The following is a 19,479-nucleotide window of genomic DNA, read 5'->3' as shown; positions in this document are numbered from 1 at the left end:
CTCAGATGAGGAAGATGAGAATTGCCAAATGGAGGTAATCAATGATAAAGCAGGAACTCTTCAGGCTAGATCAGTAGTAATACAAAAGCTTAAGACTAGGCAACATTTGCCCTTAAGAAGGGCAAAATGCCCAAGATTTATCTCCTCTGCTAAAATATATGCATGTAAGTTCCCACCTGTACACTGTGGAGGAGCTGGTAGAACTGGCTACTAAGTTTCAGCAGAGAGGGAGAGAAAGTATTCCTGGGTGGCTGCTCTGTGGGATACAGGGGCCAATGGCATAATATTGTCAGGGGAGGAGATGGCAAACATGGCATTGGTCACCAATCATCCCTCACTCTGGCAGCGCATTTATAGATCAGGGCAATATGATGAAAATGCCTCCTTGTTGACTTGGATCATGGCAGGCTGCTGTGCTGCGTGGCCTGATGAAGGGAGCATCCCGGGTGTGCCCCCTTGCTGGTCTACTGTGGAGGGGGTGCGAGAATTCCTTAGGGGATTGCATATGAGACATGCTATTTACCGAGACCCCTTCTGTGGTCCAGACTTGGTGCAATTTGCTGGAGGAATGAAAGACAGGGTTATTATACAATCAGCTCCCAGTAGCTGCTATGGAACATTGGTATCTGTTCTGTCACCCCTAGTAGGGCAATCAGTTCAAAGGGTGGCAGGAGCCATAGCTGATCTAGGGGAAGCAGAAATTAAATGATCAAAGAAAGGGATTCACAAGGTAAAGGAAGTCGCACCAAAAGGGAAAAGAGGGGAATAGGGAGATCAGAATGAACCAGTGAAAGTTGAAAACACCTGTGGGTGGACCTAACTAAGGCAGGGGTCGATCCCCCCAAAATGGATAAGTAGCCGAATGTGACATTGCTTGAATTGTGGCAATAGCTGCCCAAAGAGAAACAGTTCTAGCCCCTGCCAGAAAAGTGACTGGAGGCGTGGCTGATAAGGGGATGAACTCCTTTAGGGGGAGTGTAGGCAGAACCAAAGCTGAAGGGATTCATGAAATCATCCTCTATGGGAGGCCTCTTTTGCTTACCCCAAGTAGAGCTGAGTGCTCCTCCAGGGAAAGACGAGACAGATTTTATGTTCCCTTGGGCCCAAGCCTAAGGGGTAGGGGCAAGGGACAGAGGAAATGTGAACTGTCTCTGCTGACCAGAGGCCCCCTGTTGAGCTTGCTATATACTGGTCTCTGTGGAACATACAAAAGATGATTGCCTTGGTAGATACAGGATCTGAATGCACATTGATAATATGGGAATCCATCAATATTCAAGGCACTGTTGCTGCTATAGATGGGTATGGTGGGCAATTCCTTAAAGTAAGCAAGGTGAAGTTAATTTTAAGGATTGGTAGGCTCCCTGCCAAGGGACGATGCTGTGTACATCTCACTGATCAGGAAATACATACTCAGGATTGATATCCTGCAAGGTTTGTGTTTGCATGTTAGTGTGGGGGAGTTCTGCCTATGAAGTAGGGCTGTGAAAGAGGTACAGAGAGGTAAAGTACAGCACCCTCCAGTGCAACTTCCATCACCCTGGCAAATAGTGGCAACTAATACTGGTTGCCAGGGGATCACAAGGAAATTGTGGAAACTATGCTGGAATTATCCAAGGTGAAAATAATACGCCCAGCTCATAGTCTGTATAACTCCCCTGTGTGGTCTGCTGTAAACCAGAAGGCACTTGGAGAATGACTGTGGACTACAGGGAACTAAATAAGGTAATTCTTCCTCTACATGTGGCTGTACCTAATATTACCAATGTTATGGATAAATTAGGAACTCAACTGGGAACATATCATGTTGTATTAGACTTGGCTAATGCTTTCTTTAGTATTTATATCCATCCAGATAGTCAAGACCAATTCACCTTCACATGGGAAGGACACCAGAGGACACTCATGGTTTTGCAGATGGGCTACCTGCATAGCCCTACCATCTGCCATGGAATTGTCGCAGAAGATTCGGAAAAATGGACAGCACCTCTGTCAGTGAGACTATGCTATTATATTGATGACATTATATTAACTTCTGATTCTCTTACAGATTTGGAGGAGGCTACACCATCCTTTATCACTCACCTATAGAGCAGGCGAAGGGCCAATAAACCAAAACAAGGTCCAGGGACCTGGATTATCTGTCAAATTCTTGGGTGTTATTTAGCTGAGTAAGACAAAAACTGATGCCCTCCACGGTAACAGAGGAGATTCAGGCATACCCTAGGCCAACTACTGTTAAACAATTACAGGAATTTCTGGGATTGTTAGGATCCTGGAGAGTGTTTATTCCCCATTTAGCTCAGACAGTGAGGCCTCTATACAAGCTAGTGAAAAAGGGAGCACAATGGGATTGCTCTTTTTCTTTCTTTTTAATTTTTTTTAAAGATGACTGGTGAGGGGATCTTAACCCTTAGCTTGATGTTGTCAGCACCACGCTCAGCCAGTGAGCTAACTGGCCATCCCTATATAGGATCCGAACCCGCAGCCTTGGTGTTAGTAGCACTGCACTCTGCAAAGTGAGCCACAGGCTGGCCCTGGGATTGGACTTCTGAGTGCCAGTAGGGGAGGCGTACAATCCAGTAGTGCCCTGTGAATTGGACATAAATATTTCCCAGGAGGGCTATGCTTGGGGATTATGTCAATGACAGGGGAAAGCTCACCTCCCCACAGGGTTTTGGTCCCAGACATGGAAAGGAGCAGAGGCCTGTTATAGCCCCATTGAACAAGTAAACGCTATTTATCAAGAATTGCTAGTCACAGGCACTGGTCACCAGACAGGCAGCTGTGATAGTGAGGACTGCACTGGCAATTGCTGGAAGGATTCATGACATCTTCACGTGATCCTGCAGTTCCAGTGCTCAGATGAGTACAGTGACAAAGTGGTGCACCTACTTACAATAATGCAGTAAGTTATCCACAAGTCCTTTGAGCCATAAACTACAGCAGTTGTCACATTTGTGGACCCAGATGATGTGCCTGCTGGAACCCACAGTATTGACTCCCTCACCCATTAAGGAACATGTGCCACTGGTGCCAGACAAGGCTTGGTATACTGACAGCTCCTGTCGAGGCCCCCCTCGATGGGAAGCCACGGCATACCAACCGTCAACTGATACCATCTGGATGGATGACAGAACTAGGCAAATCAGGCAATGGGCTGAACTGCAAGCAGTATGGATGGTGATAGCCAAAGAAAAAGGCCCAGTAACCATTTGCACTGACAGTTGGGCAGTTTTTAGGGGCCTGATGTTATGGCTGCCCCAATGGAAAAAATAGGACTGGTTGATCACAAATAAAGCCCTGTGGGGTCAGGACATGAGGCAAGATATATATGTCATCAGCCAACATAAATCAGTGACTGTGTACCATGTGTTGGGGCTCAACCATTGGGCAGCCCAGGCAATGACAAGACTGATGCCCTGGTCTGTGTGAGATGGCTGGAAGAAGCCCCCGCCACAGATGTGGCTGCCTGGTTCCACAAGAAAATGAAACACACTGGACAAAAGACACTATGGGAAATGGTCAAAGCCTGGGGGCTATCGATCCTGTATGTTGATATTGTGATTGTCTGTCAGAACTGTCCTGTCTGCATGGAATGACATCTACATAAGCCTCCCTAAGAGATGGGACAGGTGTGTAGGGGAGATACACCCCTGAATCATTGTCAAATAGAATATATAGGGCCACTCCCCTTATCAGAAGGGACTCATTATGCATTAACCTGTGAAGACACCTGTACAGGTATTATGCAAGCTTAAGCCCCAGCAAAGTGGCCACCCACAGAACAACAATCAGAGGACTGGCACAGCTCATGGCTGCCTATGGAACCGGTGAAGTCACTGAGAGTGATCAAGGGACCCATTTCACTGGACAACAGGTACAACAATGGGCTGATGCCCATAACATCACTTGGAAATTTCATCTTTCTATGATCCAACTGGAGCAGGCGTCATTGAAAGTTACAATGGAATGCTTAAGGAGGCCTTGAACACAGAACAGCACACCCTGCAGGGGTGGACAACGATGTTAGCAGAAGCCCTACAGACACTGAATGAGAGACCCACATGTGGACGCCCTCCCTGCTGGACACATTGATACAGCCTTGGATAGCAGCTGTAAGACTGCAAATGAAGACTTTAGAGACTTCACTAAGACCTCAGTGGGGAAGCGAAAATAACTTGTTGTTGCCAGCCCCTCAGGATATAGTACCTGGAGTGAGTCCACTCCATGGGCCCCGGGAAATTCAAACTGAACCATGCTGGAGCTCCCTGTGTCTCCCTGGGGTGAAGGAGTAGAAAGGGGTTTAGAGATCTTTCCATCAGTGATAGGACGATGGTCAAACGCCGTGAGATGTCACAACCCCACAGACCAGATTATAAAGAAAGGGACTATTATTATTTCCCCATAGAGTTTTCGGGTACCCCCCACCTCCTCTGTCATAGATAAAATAGCCCCTGGACCTGATAGGTCTTGGTGGGCTAAGCTGGGGAAGTCTCCACTTATTGTAACTATATTGTCTCAAGATAAAACTGTCACTTGTGTGTTACCTGATAAACATCACTTACCCACTTTTAGTACCTGTTAAACATCTTTCTTATCATCCCTAGTATGACCATGGGGAACAGCTATCTTCAATGGCTGCATCCCTGGCCCAAGTACATATTAGATCAGATTGCTGGGTCTGCTCAGTGTTCCCGCTATCTGCCAGGTCAGGTCTGCTATGGACAATGTGCAATTCGCTATTCCACCTAGGGGACACGCAGAAGATTAATGTGGTGGGAAGACTGTGAGGGTGGAATAGCCGTATATTGGGGTAGAATGTATGGTAAATGCTGGACATAGCCGTATTACTCCATCCCCATGCATACCAGAGTTCCTCCTCACCCCTGAGAAAATACCCCTGGCCCAGAGAGTTACCCAAGGAAAGGCATATCCCCTTTAAGACAAATGGAAGACTGAAGGATGCAGGGACCCTAAGTAAATGAGTTAGCACGCTGGTGCTAAAACACTGGCACCGAGAGAGTAGGTTAACTTATCTATTCAGCCAGATCTCCTGCATACTCTGAGTTATGTGAGCTAGGCTAGAGTCTGTGTGTAAGCTTGCAAATGATTTACACTCCTACTTTGATCTATTCACTATGTAACTGTTGTATGTGCCCCGTGGTGGGGTGGATATCTAGCTGGCCAGCTGCTGTCAGCGACTTCTGTAAGTCTAATAGACTGATGTGTCTACCTATTGAAACACCTGTTTGAACAGGCAAACACTACAGAATGCCCTCTCAGATTTGGGGCTCCTGTGGTACAGTTGTAATCTTAAAAATTATGTCAATTATGTTTATTCCCCAGCCTGTTTATACCAGTTGTACTTGTTATTGTTATAATGTAATTTAATTAATCTCATATAACCTGTGAAATATGAGTGCAGTTGTTCTATGAAAACAAAATCAAATGCTTTGAAAAAGATTTAATGACGGGTTCAGTAGGCAAAAATCTACTTTTAATTACATAGAGGAAAAACTCTAAAACATTGGGGAAAATAAAAGTGTAAGTGAAGTAAGCATTCAGATTGCTTTAAATTCTTTAAATTCTCACTGCATTAAAAACAAAACAAAACTGGAAATCATAAATTATATATTATGGGTATGGTTTAGGCAAACCAACAAAAAGATTTGCAACTATAATCAGCAGAATTACATTCATAGGAAAGGCCTTGACTTTTCCCATAAGATTGGCAAAATTTTAAATTAAGTGTTTACATTATAAATATACATCACTTTCTATAATTCCTCATATTAGCTAACTCTTTCAATTAGTGAGCTTTCTTTCAATTAGTTCTGGGTTCTTATCATAATCAGATAAAAAGGCTTCTAATAAAGAGATACTCAAAGTGTGCTCCTTGGACAACTGCAGCAGCATCACTTGGAAATTTGTTAGAAATATAGACTCTCGGGTACTACCTGGGGGTAGTACCCAGGATCTGTATTTCACCAAGCTCTTTGGGTGATTCTGAGGGCTACTACAGTTTGAGAAGCTCCACTGTATTCAGACACTGCCAGAGGCCCTAACAATGGATATAGCCCTGTTAGAAAGTAACATGGTGCAAGACTCATCAGGAATCACCAAAATCTAATTTTTATTCTGACCCAGAAAACCTACTTCTAGGAATATTTTCTAAGAAAATAATTCAAAAGAGGAAAAAAAGTCAAATAAAGATATTTATGCATAAAGATATCTAAGACAGTACCATCTACAATAATAAAACAATTGGAAACAATCTAAGAGAAGAATAGCAAATAAATTACAGGCTGTAAATATAAATGGTAAATATTAAGGGTTTGTAAAATGGTAAAATGTTTATAATATAAAGCTAAGTAAAAACTGTGACATTCACTATGGTTATAATTATATAACATACATGTCAACAAAGACTAGAAAATGACTAGTTCCATTGCACTAGGGTGGTATTGGGTGATGATTTAGTTTTCATTTCGAAAAATTATTTTAGTACATTATAATAATGTTTCTGTAATGAAAATACCTTAATTATATCACTTAAAAGCACCATTATTTAAAATTCATGCTAGACTCTTAATGCACAGTTAAAGACCCTTTTAACTATGTAAAACACTACTACAATGTCACTAGCCAGCTGTTGTATGTAAAACATCAAGATCTAATATCTTTTGTGACAGATGGGTGGTTAGAAATATCAGTCTTAACTAAGAATGCTATCAATACCTGAATTATCTTCATCTTTGCGGATTTTGAGCTTTACCAGGTCTTCACATTGCTGGAGGATCTGAACTGCATCTTCCATGGAACAGTTGTCGAGCCGGATGTTATCTATTGCAAGTAATTTATCTCCAAGTTCCAGGGTTCCAGTTCTGTTAGTAAATGCAGAATAACACATGACTAATGATGAGCACTTAACCAGGCCATTTAAAGAGGCATTAAGCATGATGTAGCATTATGGTAGTCTTTAGAGGAAAAGAGCTTCTTCAACTGTTTTTAAATTGAGCTTTATTGACAAACCCGTTTTATCCAGTCTTATTTGGAATGGCTGCTGTGACATTAAAGTGCAGAGTATTAAAAACATTTTTTCTTATGCTTTCTTCAGTTAAACCAGGGCCTTCCTCTAAGTTTCACTCAGGAAGTCTAAGGTTCTGAGGAAGGGAGGTATTGGGCTGGTGTCTGTAGAGACCCCGGTATCCTTATGCTCCTCCACATTGTCACACCCCTTTTGATCCTTGGCAGTCCATGTACTAGGAGAGAGCCAAGGAAGTGAAGGAAGTCAATATGGGATGGAGTTAGTGGAGGCCTGAGACTTGGAGTCTCTGCCACTTCCACCTGCACCTGGAAACTCACTGTGGCTGGAGTAGGGAGAAAAGGTCTAGATGAATCAGATGCCAGCTATTTGGAAAGTGGCCACAGGGAGTCTAACAGTGACTATGTACCAGTGCAGGTCTGTTGAAAGTTTTCAAGGTCCATAATGAAATGAGAAGAACAAATGAGAATGTTGTATGTATATGTGTTTGCATGTGCATATATGTATATACACATATTTGTAAGAACTGTTCTTTATGCAATACGTCTGTGACAGAGACTGCTAATTGTTTTCCAGCATCTATTCTCCCTTTCCTTCTTTTGGGTCACCCCTAAAAAGGCATGCCCCAGACTCAGTTGGAATGCCTCCCTCATCCCCGGTCTATAGCTAGAAAATGGTAATGACTGGTAAGCTGGTGGGCTGGCTCCCCCAGCCCTGGACTGCCTGCCTGCCTCCCAACCACTGCATAAGAGACACACCTCTGTCTTGCTTGATCCACTGTATTTATATATCTCTTTGCCAGAGCAGCTGAGCCTAGACATATATTTCTAAAGTCATACAATGTCCTTCCTACTTTTTGAGTGTTAAAATATTTCTTTAATGAAATGATTGTGATAATAGATGGGATTTTCTTAAAGTCATTAGTTGGAAAATAAAAATAAAGTGAACAGCCTTATATCAGTACCCTCAATCATTTAAAAATATTTTTATCTGTGAAATGAAAAGTTTGAGACTCCCTGATTTTGATGATGTATGGAGTAAATAGGAGACATGAACATTACTTAAGGCTCAAGGATCTTGCTTGCCTAGGGAGGATATTCTGGCATGTAGCAAAACTCGCCCACAAGCTATTATCTCCATGTGGGGCTTTTCATAACGGGGGGTTACTTTCAGATTTTTAGCTGGAAAATAAAGGATGGAAAACAACCAGTGAAGGAGAGCCTATGATGAACTCAAGAAAGACCCTAAAAAACATTTTCAGATGATTGTTGTCTGCACTGTGTACAGAAGTAAATTGACACGAGGGGAGAGATCTATGCAGCCTCTACGACTAGGGGTGTCAAACATGATTGATTAATAGTGGCTGCCTGGAAAATATTGAGAATACAGTAATCCATTAGCACAGTCTGCCTTGGGAACAAAAAGGGTCATTTCTGCTTTAATTAAGAAATGGCTTGGAATGAATAAAAAAGTCCATTTTCCTTACCTGTGTGCCACACTGCCTTTCTTGATATCAGAAATGACAAGGGGGTCCCCTGGTTTTCTACTGGATGGTGCTGTAATAATGAAGGTAGGACAGTCACATCTCTATACCCACGACTCACCCACTATTGTACATTTCCCTGTTTTATAATAACTGTTCATGCAAGTAGAATTTGTATGTGAAGATGATCAGCAAATGAATTAGGAAATATGCACATTATATCTTCTTGACAGTAAAACTGTTTGTGTTAAAGTATTATAAGCTTTTAAAAAACTAAAGCAAAGTCATTTTATATTTGCAATTAGAGAGGCAATTGGAGAGCTATCAGGTTTAAAATCATTTTAATCAGTGATTCTCAAGAGAGAACCTGAAGGGCGGGTGCCTCAGTAGGAAAGTATTAAAATCATTTGGGAGCTCCCCTTAGTGATACTGACACATGTGGTCCCTTCTCCCACCTTTCCCTCCTTTCCTTTCCATTGAGGACATACCACTGTCAATGGGAATGTGTCATATCACTCAAGTGTTATGGGTGGGAAAGTGGATAGGAATCACTGCATTAATGTTCTTTTTTCTTCCAGAAGGAAATCTGTTGCTAGATGGGATATAAATCTATAAATTCTGCTCACAAGTTCAAATGTAGAAAGCTTTGAAATGTTCTGGAATGTGACCATTTCCCCTTATTGGCAGTAGTAAATACATTGTTGCTACTTAAGTATATACATACGCATATCTAAACATGTACATATAACTTTTATTGAGTTTACAAATAAAACTGTTATGCTGTACAGAGGTCAGTTTGTGCATTATAGCTTTTCTTAGGAATATTTCCACTTAAGGAGAATAAAAAACAATTAAAAATGAGCCTACCTAGAATTAACCCTGGAAATTAATTATATAGTCCATTTTGACTTAAAAAGTTTACATTTAATTTAGGAGTTTGATGCTTAAAATTAACCATATCGACATTTGTAAAAAAAATTTGCCTCTGAGAGATATTTTGCCAATCTGAATCCTGGAGTGATTTCCTTTTAAAGGTCATTAAAGGTCCCTAAAGTAAGATTTTATTATAAACAGTCTAATCACCTCATACTAATCATAGAACCATATCATATCCCATAACTCCATCTGAATCCCAGGAAAATGTGTAAGCACAAGAACAGATGGTTTAACATTTCAACACAACATTTAAAGAAAAAACAAATACATATACCAGTACCTTACCCACTGTCTAAATTTGTCCACAGTGAATGTTAATGGGACTTTAATCATTATTGTTAGCTTCTAGGAAAGAATGCAAAACATTCCATTCACCACGATTAGCTCATAACTTAAACCTTCATTCAATGATTTGATATAGTTCTTCTAGAGAATATAAACATCTAGCATTTTTACTCATGTCATATTTCAAAACTGCAAATTGCTCTGGGCATAGGGCACAAAAATGAAAACTTTGTTATTACCAGCAAGTAACTTTTCTAGCATCTGTCAGTGAATTTATATGATATTTTGCCAAGTAACCCTCACATAGCACTCAATGTTTCCTTTGGCTTTTTAAAAAACCCATGTTGCACTGAAATGGCCTGTGAAACAAAATAATGGTAGAGGCAACAAAATACATCAAACCTACCTCTGTCATCTTTACAAGAGTGAAAAATAGAGCTGTGATTTCTTGGACAAACCCACACAGCTTTGCAGAGAAGTTTGAAACTTCTCATGGTCTATAGGTATGTATGGTGCCCATTCTCGTGTTTACTAGATTCTTTTCTTTCTCCTTTAACCAAGTCCACATCTGAGCTTTCAAAGACTCATCAGGGTCCATGGGGTGATGAAATTGAACCAAGAAGTGGGTCCAAATCTGTATGGCTGCTGCCTCACTAACATGCAGTTAAATGTGGCCACTCCTGCTGTGGGGCTCAGTCATGGTGTGCACACCTACCACCTTGTTTTAATTATTTGCTGCCTGAGAAAAAGTTACAAACCAAGTGCGCTTTGCTTGGCCTGTAGTGTTTTTAAAAATTAGTAGATTTCATACAGATGTATGGCTTCTTTTTAAAAAATTAGAGGGGCAATATGGTGCAGTGATTAAGTGCTGGGACTTGGCCAGAATGCTTGGGTTCAAACTCCTGGTTCTCCCACTTACTAGCTATGTGTGCTTGAGCACATGGTCCTTAGTGCCTCAGTGTCTCCGTCTGCAAAATGTTGATGGTGAATGACAACAGGGCCTACCTCAGGGTTTTTGTTGGGAGGATTATGTGAGTTATTACAAATAAAGTGAATGGAGCAGTGCGTATAGAATGCATTACATAGATGTTTACTGTTGCTATTATTATCCAACAACATCGGATTCCCTTTCCCACTCCCCCATGTATATGGAGCCTTCCCCAGGTCTCCCACTTGCCTCTGTCCTCATTGGGCTGATCTCACTCACAGAGGGCTTGTGAGTTCATGACCCTTTGAATGAGAATACACTAGCACTCACTCAGTGCTTTGAATTTGATTGGAGTTCTCCATAGAATCATTCATTTACTTAACACATATTTTCTGAACACCAACTATAAGCCGGGCACCTCTGCTCTGGGCATTGGCTATGTAACCCCAGAGAAGGTGGATAGAAAGGAGAGGCAGGGCTGGTTAAATCTCATGAGGTCATTAGGCACGAAATAGCTTTCTCTCTTCTGTGAAGTGGCTGCAACTGGGAAGGCCATACAAACACGTCAAGATGTGGGAGCAGGTAATAATAAATGGATCAAGAGTATGGCTCAGAAAAAAAGGCAACAAAAGGTTATTAAATTCTGAAAAAGAAATACGAAACAATTACAGCTCCTTGAAATCTCAACTTACCTGGTCAAACACACAGAACTGAAAGCCTAACAAAAGAGAACAGTGATGCAAAATCCTGTTTTGTATGGTATATATTAAATTTAAAGTATTTTAAATTTAATATATATTAAATCTAAGTATATATTAAATATTAAATTAATTTTAATATTAAATTAATATAATTGTTCCATTATTATAATAATTAATATATAATAAATTAATATGATTAAATTATAATTTTAAATTGATAATATATTAAATTTAATATATATTAAATTTACCTTTTTCCTTCTCATATTTCAGGAAATAATCTTAATTCAAACTCTTCACCTGAATCTCCAATGTCCATGTTTTTGTTGTTACTAGAGTGCATTGTCTGAGTCATCTACAAGCTTGTTCAGAACTCATCCTTCTCATATCTGTCTACAGCTCTTTTGCAGCCCGATAAGATGTTGTCACTGGAAATTTAATTCCAAATCACAAGTATCCATTTGAATAATATTACAATAGTTGGTATTTTTCATGCTGCCCATAGGTGTACAGTCTTAATCCTCACAAATAAAATTTACTTTTCATTTGTATCAAAATTATACATGCACACAATTTAGAGTCAAAACTTCTGCAAGAGCAGTCTTCAGTTTCCTGCTTCTCCATATGCAACTACTTTCAATTCTTTTGGCTGTTTTCATACATATTGCTTAATAATGTACGACTATTACTACTAAATTATTTTTCAGTGTTAGTCATTCTCTATCAACTTTCTGTTATGAAAGATAACGAGTTAGATCTCTTCCACCTCTATACCACCACCATATTCAAATACCTTTTTTTTTTTTTTTGGCGGCTGGCTGGTACAGGAATCGGACCAAGGTCATGCACATTTTTGGTCTCTCCCAGTCTTCCAATACAGTTTTGTTATATTTTTTTCAGATCAATATTCGGTATTTACTTTAGTGTGACTATGTGAACAGTATCCATGGACAAGCTGTGCAGCATTCCATACTTTCTTTCCTTTTCTGCAGAATATATGTTCCCTGTGGTTATCTGTTTTCTTGATGTTTTTGTTTGCTTAGTCTTCTTGTGTTTATCATTAATTCAACTCCTCAGATTTCCCAGGTTATGTAAATCTTCTCTATTTTTTTTTCAGGTGGCTGGTTAGTAAGGGGATCCGAACCCCTGACCTTGGTGTAAATCTTCTCTTAATATGTTAAATCTTATTGGAAATCTATCAGAGCTTTCCAACCTGTCTGGACTGGCTGCTTTCCAGGCTTGCTACACAGATCTCGGGATCTCCCTTCCTGCTACACAGGTTCTTTTCCTCACTTCTCTCTTACATCCTCGGAGCCCTTGCACCCTGGATCCAGCTCTTCCTCTCTCTGGCTTTCCTTCCTCACTCTTTCAGTGGTGCACATTCTCCAGTAGCTTCCTGAGAAGAGTGCCTGGGAGGAGAGTGTTTTGAGACTTTGTAGAGCTGAAAACGTCTTTTCTAACCTTCATATTTGATTGACAGCTTTGCTGGGTAAAAAATTCTAGGCTGGAAATCCTATTTCTTTAGAATTTTAGAGGTCCTCTTCCATTACTTTCTAGCTTCCAGGGTTGCTGTTGAAAAGCTTGATGCCATTCTGATTATTTGATTATTGTTTGTATTATTCTGACACATTGTATGAAAACTTTCCTTCAACCCAACACCCCCACCCTGCCTGCCGAATGCTGTGGGATAGACTCTTTGTCCAGCGTCCTCAGATCTCATAATACATGCCTTGGTCTGCATCTGTTTTCATCCATAGGTTATAGATCCATCAGTGTGGAAACATATCCATCAATTCTAGGGCATTTTATAAAATTATTTCTTTGATGCTTTTCTCTCTCCTTTCTTTCTGTAATGCCTATTATTTGGGTGTTGTGTCATTTGGGCTCAATCCTTTATAATTTTCTCATCCATTCTAGATACTTCATTTATTTATTGTTTTCTAATTTCTGGAATTATTCTTCACTCTTATTTTTTAATATTTTAATCAAATTTTTTCATTTCTGCCATATTCTTAATTCTCAAGTGCTCTTTGTTCCTCTCTGGATGTTGTTTTCTAGTGGCATTTACTCCCTGCCCACCACCATGGATGCAATATCTTACGTTGCTAATGATGTTAATGATAGGTTTTTTTTAAGTTTTCTTCTTTCTGCATGTGCATGTGCTGTTTGTCTGATTTACATCTTTGTCTTTGATGATAGTCTTGCATATTAGGTTCTTTCTCAAGTGTCTGTTTTTTTCTAAGCTGTCTATTCACATCAAAGAGTGTGGCCCTAAAATGCTGTTTGAAAGCTTGGTGCACCCTAGTGGTGCTTGTGGACTATGGTCTTTCACTGCATAGTTTGGGCCAGGCTGTTTCTTTGGGTCCAACAGCCCTGATTCTTTCGCCTGCTTAGAGGCCATCAAGCCTGGCCACCTGGCTTCTCTGAGTTTACTGGGGGAAGACAGCTGGCACTCTCAATAGTCAGTATGCAAACTTGCACCTAACCTCTGTTTTTAGAGCAGTGCTGCTGCATTTGGCTGTGTTCTTCCAGTCCAGAGAACTCTCCATGGCATGCTTTCCAGGGAATAAATCTCTAGGCTTCTGCCAGCGTAAGGGGAGAGGCCCTAGGCTCTGCTGACTGGGGGATGGCATCTAAGGGACTAATTCATTCGTAACAGACTTATCAACCAATTCTCCTGTCTCAACTTTATCATCATGATTACTTCCATATGTTCCTGAATCCACCAATTCCTGAGCCTCTTGGAGTTTAGGAGGTAAATCAGGTTCATTGTTAGCTTTCCTCTCTGCTGCTTTGATTAAATTCATTTTCATCTTTTTTTGCCAAATTTGGTTGCTGTAGTCTATTTTCTTTTTTTCCTCACAGTTTTTGCCTTTTGAAAAATCTATACTGTCATTTTAAGTGGGGTACAGAATGGGAGAAGTAAAAGCATGTCTTTAAGTTATCATCTTTTGACCCCAGAAGTTTTAAAATCACTGGTCATCCATCATTATTAGAAACTGGCTTTTAGGGAGAACGTGGATTCTTTTTCCTCTCAAACAGAGGTCAGAGAAGGTAGAAAATGACAGTCTCTATTCTTCGTTTAAATAACTTTTTTAAAATTTGAAGACAGGTGAACTTTTCTAAATTTTGAAGTAAATTAAATGGGAATCTGCACAATATTCCATGAACATTCTATAATATCTAGCCATTCATGGAACTTATCCTCCTAATCCAGGTACTTTGCTCAAAGGTACATTGGAAACACACACACACACACACACACACACTCTTAATCATTCAGCTTTACTTTAATTGCAACCATATACATAATACATAGCAAGTAGAACAAGTTATTTGGTTTGAAATGGAGCAGTGAGCAGAGTTTTTATTGTAAAGTTGGCAAGAAACATGAACTATTGTCTTCTAAATTCGCTTAAGACTTAGAGGGAAAATGACAGATTTGTTGTGCTTGTCATAAAGACTCCTTTATGATTTTATAAAAAATAAAGCAAGCCTTTGTTCCTGCAAACAATTCAGTCACAAGTAAAAAGGAAAGCCAACAAATTAACTGCACTCACAAAATGCTGCCTTTTGCTTTTCTGATAAAGGATCTGGGAGGGTTCATCAATCAGATGGTGACAGGGAAGAGTGGTGCAGTGATGGTAAAGCCAGTGTTAAGTCAGACAGGACGGGTTTGGGTCCCTGCTGTGCCTTTTATTAGCTCTGGATCTTTGGGCAGGTTACCCAGCTGAGCCATATACTTTCCTCTCTGTAAAATGGGGATAGATGTCACAGGGCTGCTTTGAGGATTAAATAAGAATACACATAAAGTTGCATAGTGTCATGCCTGGTACAAAGTGACACAAATCTCTATAACAAAAGCTCAAGAGAAAATGCCAATATCAAAAGGACTTTACTGACAACTGCACATGACAAAGACAACCAGGGTTCTCTGACTTGAAAGGCAGGTGGTCTGTGCTGAAAGGTCCAAGCTCTAGTTTCTGATTGGCTGAAGGGAGGAAGCATCGGGATGCAGCTTCCACTCCTAGACTGCATCCTTCTGCTGGCTCATTCCACTTTATACGCTAGAATACATCACTCCACGTTAGAGCAATAACATCAATAAAAGCAATGCCTGATGATAATGTGCTGTGAATGTTTCATCAGGAACTTAAGAAAATTAGTCTGAAACTGCTCACCACGTCCAAACTGAGAGGGACTCATTTGTCAGTCAATTAGGTATGAAGAGTGAGCTGCGAAGGCTCTGATAGTATGCTCCTGAACATGGAGGCCTGCTTCTTCATACTCAGAGTTTTCACGAGGTCAAGAAAAGAGAAAGAGGACTTTGTGTAAAGATAGTGAGAAAAATCAACAAACCCTTGTAGTGCCTCAGTTTCACCAACAGTACCTGTGTGTGTTTGAGAAGAGGGTCCTTGGATTTCCTACTTAAGTGGTACAGTTATATAGTTGGCATTAGATTTTGTGGCCGAGTGCTATGCTTAAAATATTTTACAAAGCTCTATGTATAAATAATGATCGTCAGCAAAGTCACTAACATTTGCTGGGGTTCACAATGTGTTCTAGGTACTTTACAGATAATAACTCATTTAATTTTGTCAACAATGCTGTGAAGAAGGAAATATATACACCATTTGATGGTGGAGGGAACTAGGGACAGAGCAATCTAGGGAATTGGTGAGTGGGGCAGCCTGGGCTCTAAGTCCTTGCTCTTAATCATTTTCAAAGTCAAGTCTTCTTCAATCCATGCATCAGCCTCTGCACAAACATCTAGGTTCATCATCTCCCTGAAAGGCTCATTTCCTGGAGTGCACAGTGCTTAGTAGAACATTGTTTCTGGGTAATTACTTCTTATTCATTCACTCCACACATGTGAGTACAGGTATTCAGTAAGCACCTCGTATGTGGCAGGAACTGTGCCTCAGGAGTTTACTATCTCATAACATTGAAAATAGACACTGGCTCTCTTTTTTTTTAAAGCAAATTCTGCTTTCTCAACAGGCAAAATATGTGTATTTTCCACAAGGAAACACCAACTCAGCAGGGTGAAGATTAGTTGGGTAAATGGAGCTGTAGCTCTAGAAAGACTGACAAGCATATTTGACAAGCTTATGCATCATTTCTCCATCCAGGAATCATAACACTTCTAGCTTCCATGAACAGCACTTGCTTATGCTTGGCTGGCATTCAAGCCATTCTTGTGGGGGCTTGGGGGTTGCAGCTATTATTGGTATTAAAATCAGTTTTAGAAGTAATGCTTAGTATATATGAAGCACCATCATAAAGTATAATTTTAAATGATTCTTTAAGTAAATAAAACAAATATTTTGTAGCTGTGTGGACATGGCTACATCAAACAAATTGAACATATAAATATCTACTTAAAAAGAAATATATCTCAGGATTATTTTTTATATGGATACTCTTCTGAATAAATTATATTTTTATTTATATTAATTTTTAAGAATACATCTATTGTATAAAACCCCCAAAAGATCATTTTCCTAAATTAAAATTTGAGAGTAAAATAACTGGCAGTGGTGATAGAAGCTTCTGAGGAGTAGGTGTTCTCAGAATACCCACCAGCAGGAAACATCTCTAAGGAGAGAGTGTGTGTTCTTAAATCTCAGCACGGGGCTCAGGGCAAGGTGCACACCCAGAATGTATTTACTGAGTGAAGGAGAAGAAGGAAGGAATGGAAGGGAGGCAGGGTCTCTGTGTGCAGCCGGTAGGGTGTGTACTACACTACTCCAAGATGTACCACTTTCACAGCCAGTTCTGATGAAATAAATGAATGGAATAAACAGAACGAAGGAGAAGGGGTTGCAGAAGCCACCTTGAGCCCCAGATATTTTTGGAACAGTAAATTCTGATGTGCTCTCCCTTAATTTCTGTCACCACGGCTGTTGACAGAATAATGACATACTATCTTTGCTTCATCGTTAATAAATTATACCCAGTTAAAGTCATAAATGACTTTAGTAGCACCTAGAACAGGGTTGGAATCTCCAAAATCCCATTTCATCTTTCTACTTTTCTCCCAAAAGACCACATCGAGTTAAAGGGGATATAGGTTCTCTCACATACATACGGCTTCTTGTTCTTAACATTTACTCCCAATTGTAGTATAACTCTTCTTAGTGTTGTGGTTTATTGGTTATGAATAAAATTTCAATTTTCAGTATTAAACTTATATCAACAAAGTTGAATTGGACAGCTCCCTTTCACACGGCCCAATTGGGAACTCTTTTTATTTCTTTTTGCCTTAACCACTGACAAAAATGCTACCAACAGAGTGTGCTGAGGTACTTTTATGCAGCTTTGTCAATCTTTCTAGAAGGGACCACCTCTTGGTCACAGTCATTGTCTTCACATCTCCTTTGGTCTTTACGCATTTGTCATTTGCTTCATTTTCTTGGGGCATTTATGGATGAACTTAGTTTATGGATATTAAAAGTAAAAAAAACCCTCATTGGCCATTCTAGAAAAGTCTTTTGGGGCTGAAATTTTCAAAGTTGTTTTACCAAGCCAGTTATACACTAGAGCCTGAGGAAAGGAGGGGATTAAACACATTTATGTGCTGTGCTTTTCCTTTTGGTTTAGTTACCCAGATGACCTGCACCATGGAGGAATTCAGAATTTTACTAAAGTGAGAGACATTGTTTTAGTCTTGTGAAATGGATTATAGATGCATAGTGTACAGATGGGAAAATAGCCTTAAGGTAAATGTGTGATTTTTGTTAAGTAGATTATCACGAAAACAATCCATAAAGTACTAAAATGTAGAGAATCTATATGCATTTATCTGTTCATCTAATTATTTATGGGGGGTGTGAGACATATTTTTATTGAGTACTTACTTATTACTTGCCAGGCACTATACTAGGTACACAAATATGCTATTTTACTTAATATTTAAAACAATGCTATATTTTGCAGGTATCCCTATTTCCATTTTGCAAATAAAGAAGCCTAAGATCAGAGAGAGTTTAAGTAACTCGTTCCATTCACACAGCTAGTAAGTGCTGGAGGTGTGGCTGGCTCCACATTTTGGTTTCCTGACATTGAAACTTGGCAATGACCCTTAAAACACTTGCCACACCTGTAAACCATTTGACAACACAATTTTCTAATAATTTTAAAATTCCATATTTTAAAAAATGTAACTTCTACTTACAACTTATGGTTATTCCAAGTTCCACATTGTGCTTCTTAGGGAGCTTTACATGAAAAGTTCCACTACTTGGGATGACAGACTCTGCAATTTCAAAATAAAAAAGAGTGTATTTATAAAACACCAAGAACACTGGAGCACCATTCAGTGAAAATGTGCCAGGAATATATACATCATAATCATCTATAGTTAAAGCTGTAGGAATTGAAGTAAGGTGGGTGCCTGTAAGATCCTGGTAAACTAAGCTCCTGGTGATAAATATGTTCTACCCAAAGGCAACTGTGCATAATTCACAGCAACAGTTGAGCTCAGTAGCTCTCAAGAGTGATGTAGGTACCATCAACATCAGATTTACCTGGATGCAAGTTAAAAATACAGACTCCTAAATCACCCCAGATCTATGAAATCAGAATCTCTAAAGATGGAGCCTAGAAATTTGTATTTTAATCATATTCTCAAGGTGATTTCTTATATTAAAATTTAAGAATCCCAGGTCTGATTATATTTTTTTCCCCAACCATATTTCCCAAAGTTTATTATTCAGCAGGGTTTTTTTGGTTTGTTTTGTTTTTTTCCATTTGTTATTTGAAAGTAGCTGGGGAAATAGATTACAGGAGAGGTGTCAGTTTGTAGATTGGGGGTGAGGGTGGGGATGTGCCTTAATTTGTAATGTGAACAGTTAAAAGTACAATGAAAGAGATAGAAGCAGGGGGAATATTCAAAATATTTCACCACCAGAATGGTATTAGCCACAACCAATCAGACTGGATGCTTATGACAGATTTGGAACAGAAGGACCCAGGAGGCCCCAAATGCACCAAGGATGACCCTTTAGTTTTTGGGTCACAGGGAGCTCCAGGAAGTCCCAGAGAGGACCAGGGGGCACTGAAACAGGGTGAGGGTGGGCTCAGATATTGCCCAGCC

At 39.9% G+C, this 19,479-nt stretch overlaps 1 protein-coding gene across 5 annotated transcripts in view; it reads right to left on the bottom strand.

Annotated features, from left to right (window-relative positions):
* Window positions 1–19,479, bottom strand: part of GRIP1 (glutamate receptor interacting protein 1) — a 396,854-nt gene that overhangs the window by 59,620 nt on the left and 317,755 nt on the right. For all 5 annotated transcript variants that reach the window (XM_063074588.1, XM_063074591.1, XM_063074593.1 and 2 more), the window contains 3 exons: window positions 18,559–18,639; window positions 8,535–8,604; window positions 6,742–6,887 (listed from right to left, as the gene is read on the bottom strand). In XM_063074588.1, the coding sequence (XP_062930658.1) occupies window positions 6,742–6,887; window positions 8,535–8,604; window positions 18,559–18,639 (297 nt within the window). The remainder of the gene's footprint in view (window positions 1–6,741; window positions 6,888–8,534; window positions 8,605–18,558; window positions 18,640–19,479) is intronic.

The sequence above is a fragment of the Cynocephalus volans genome, chromosome 12 (assembly GCF_027409185.1).
Source record: "Cynocephalus volans isolate mCynVol1 chromosome 12, mCynVol1.pri, whole genome shotgun sequence".
In the NCBI taxonomy this organism is placed as follows: domain Eukaryota; kingdom Metazoa; phylum Chordata; class Mammalia; order Dermoptera; family Cynocephalidae; genus Cynocephalus; species Cynocephalus volans.
The sequence above is the reverse complement of the archived record's forward strand: the minus strand, read 5'-3'. Positions and strand labels throughout refer to the sequence as shown.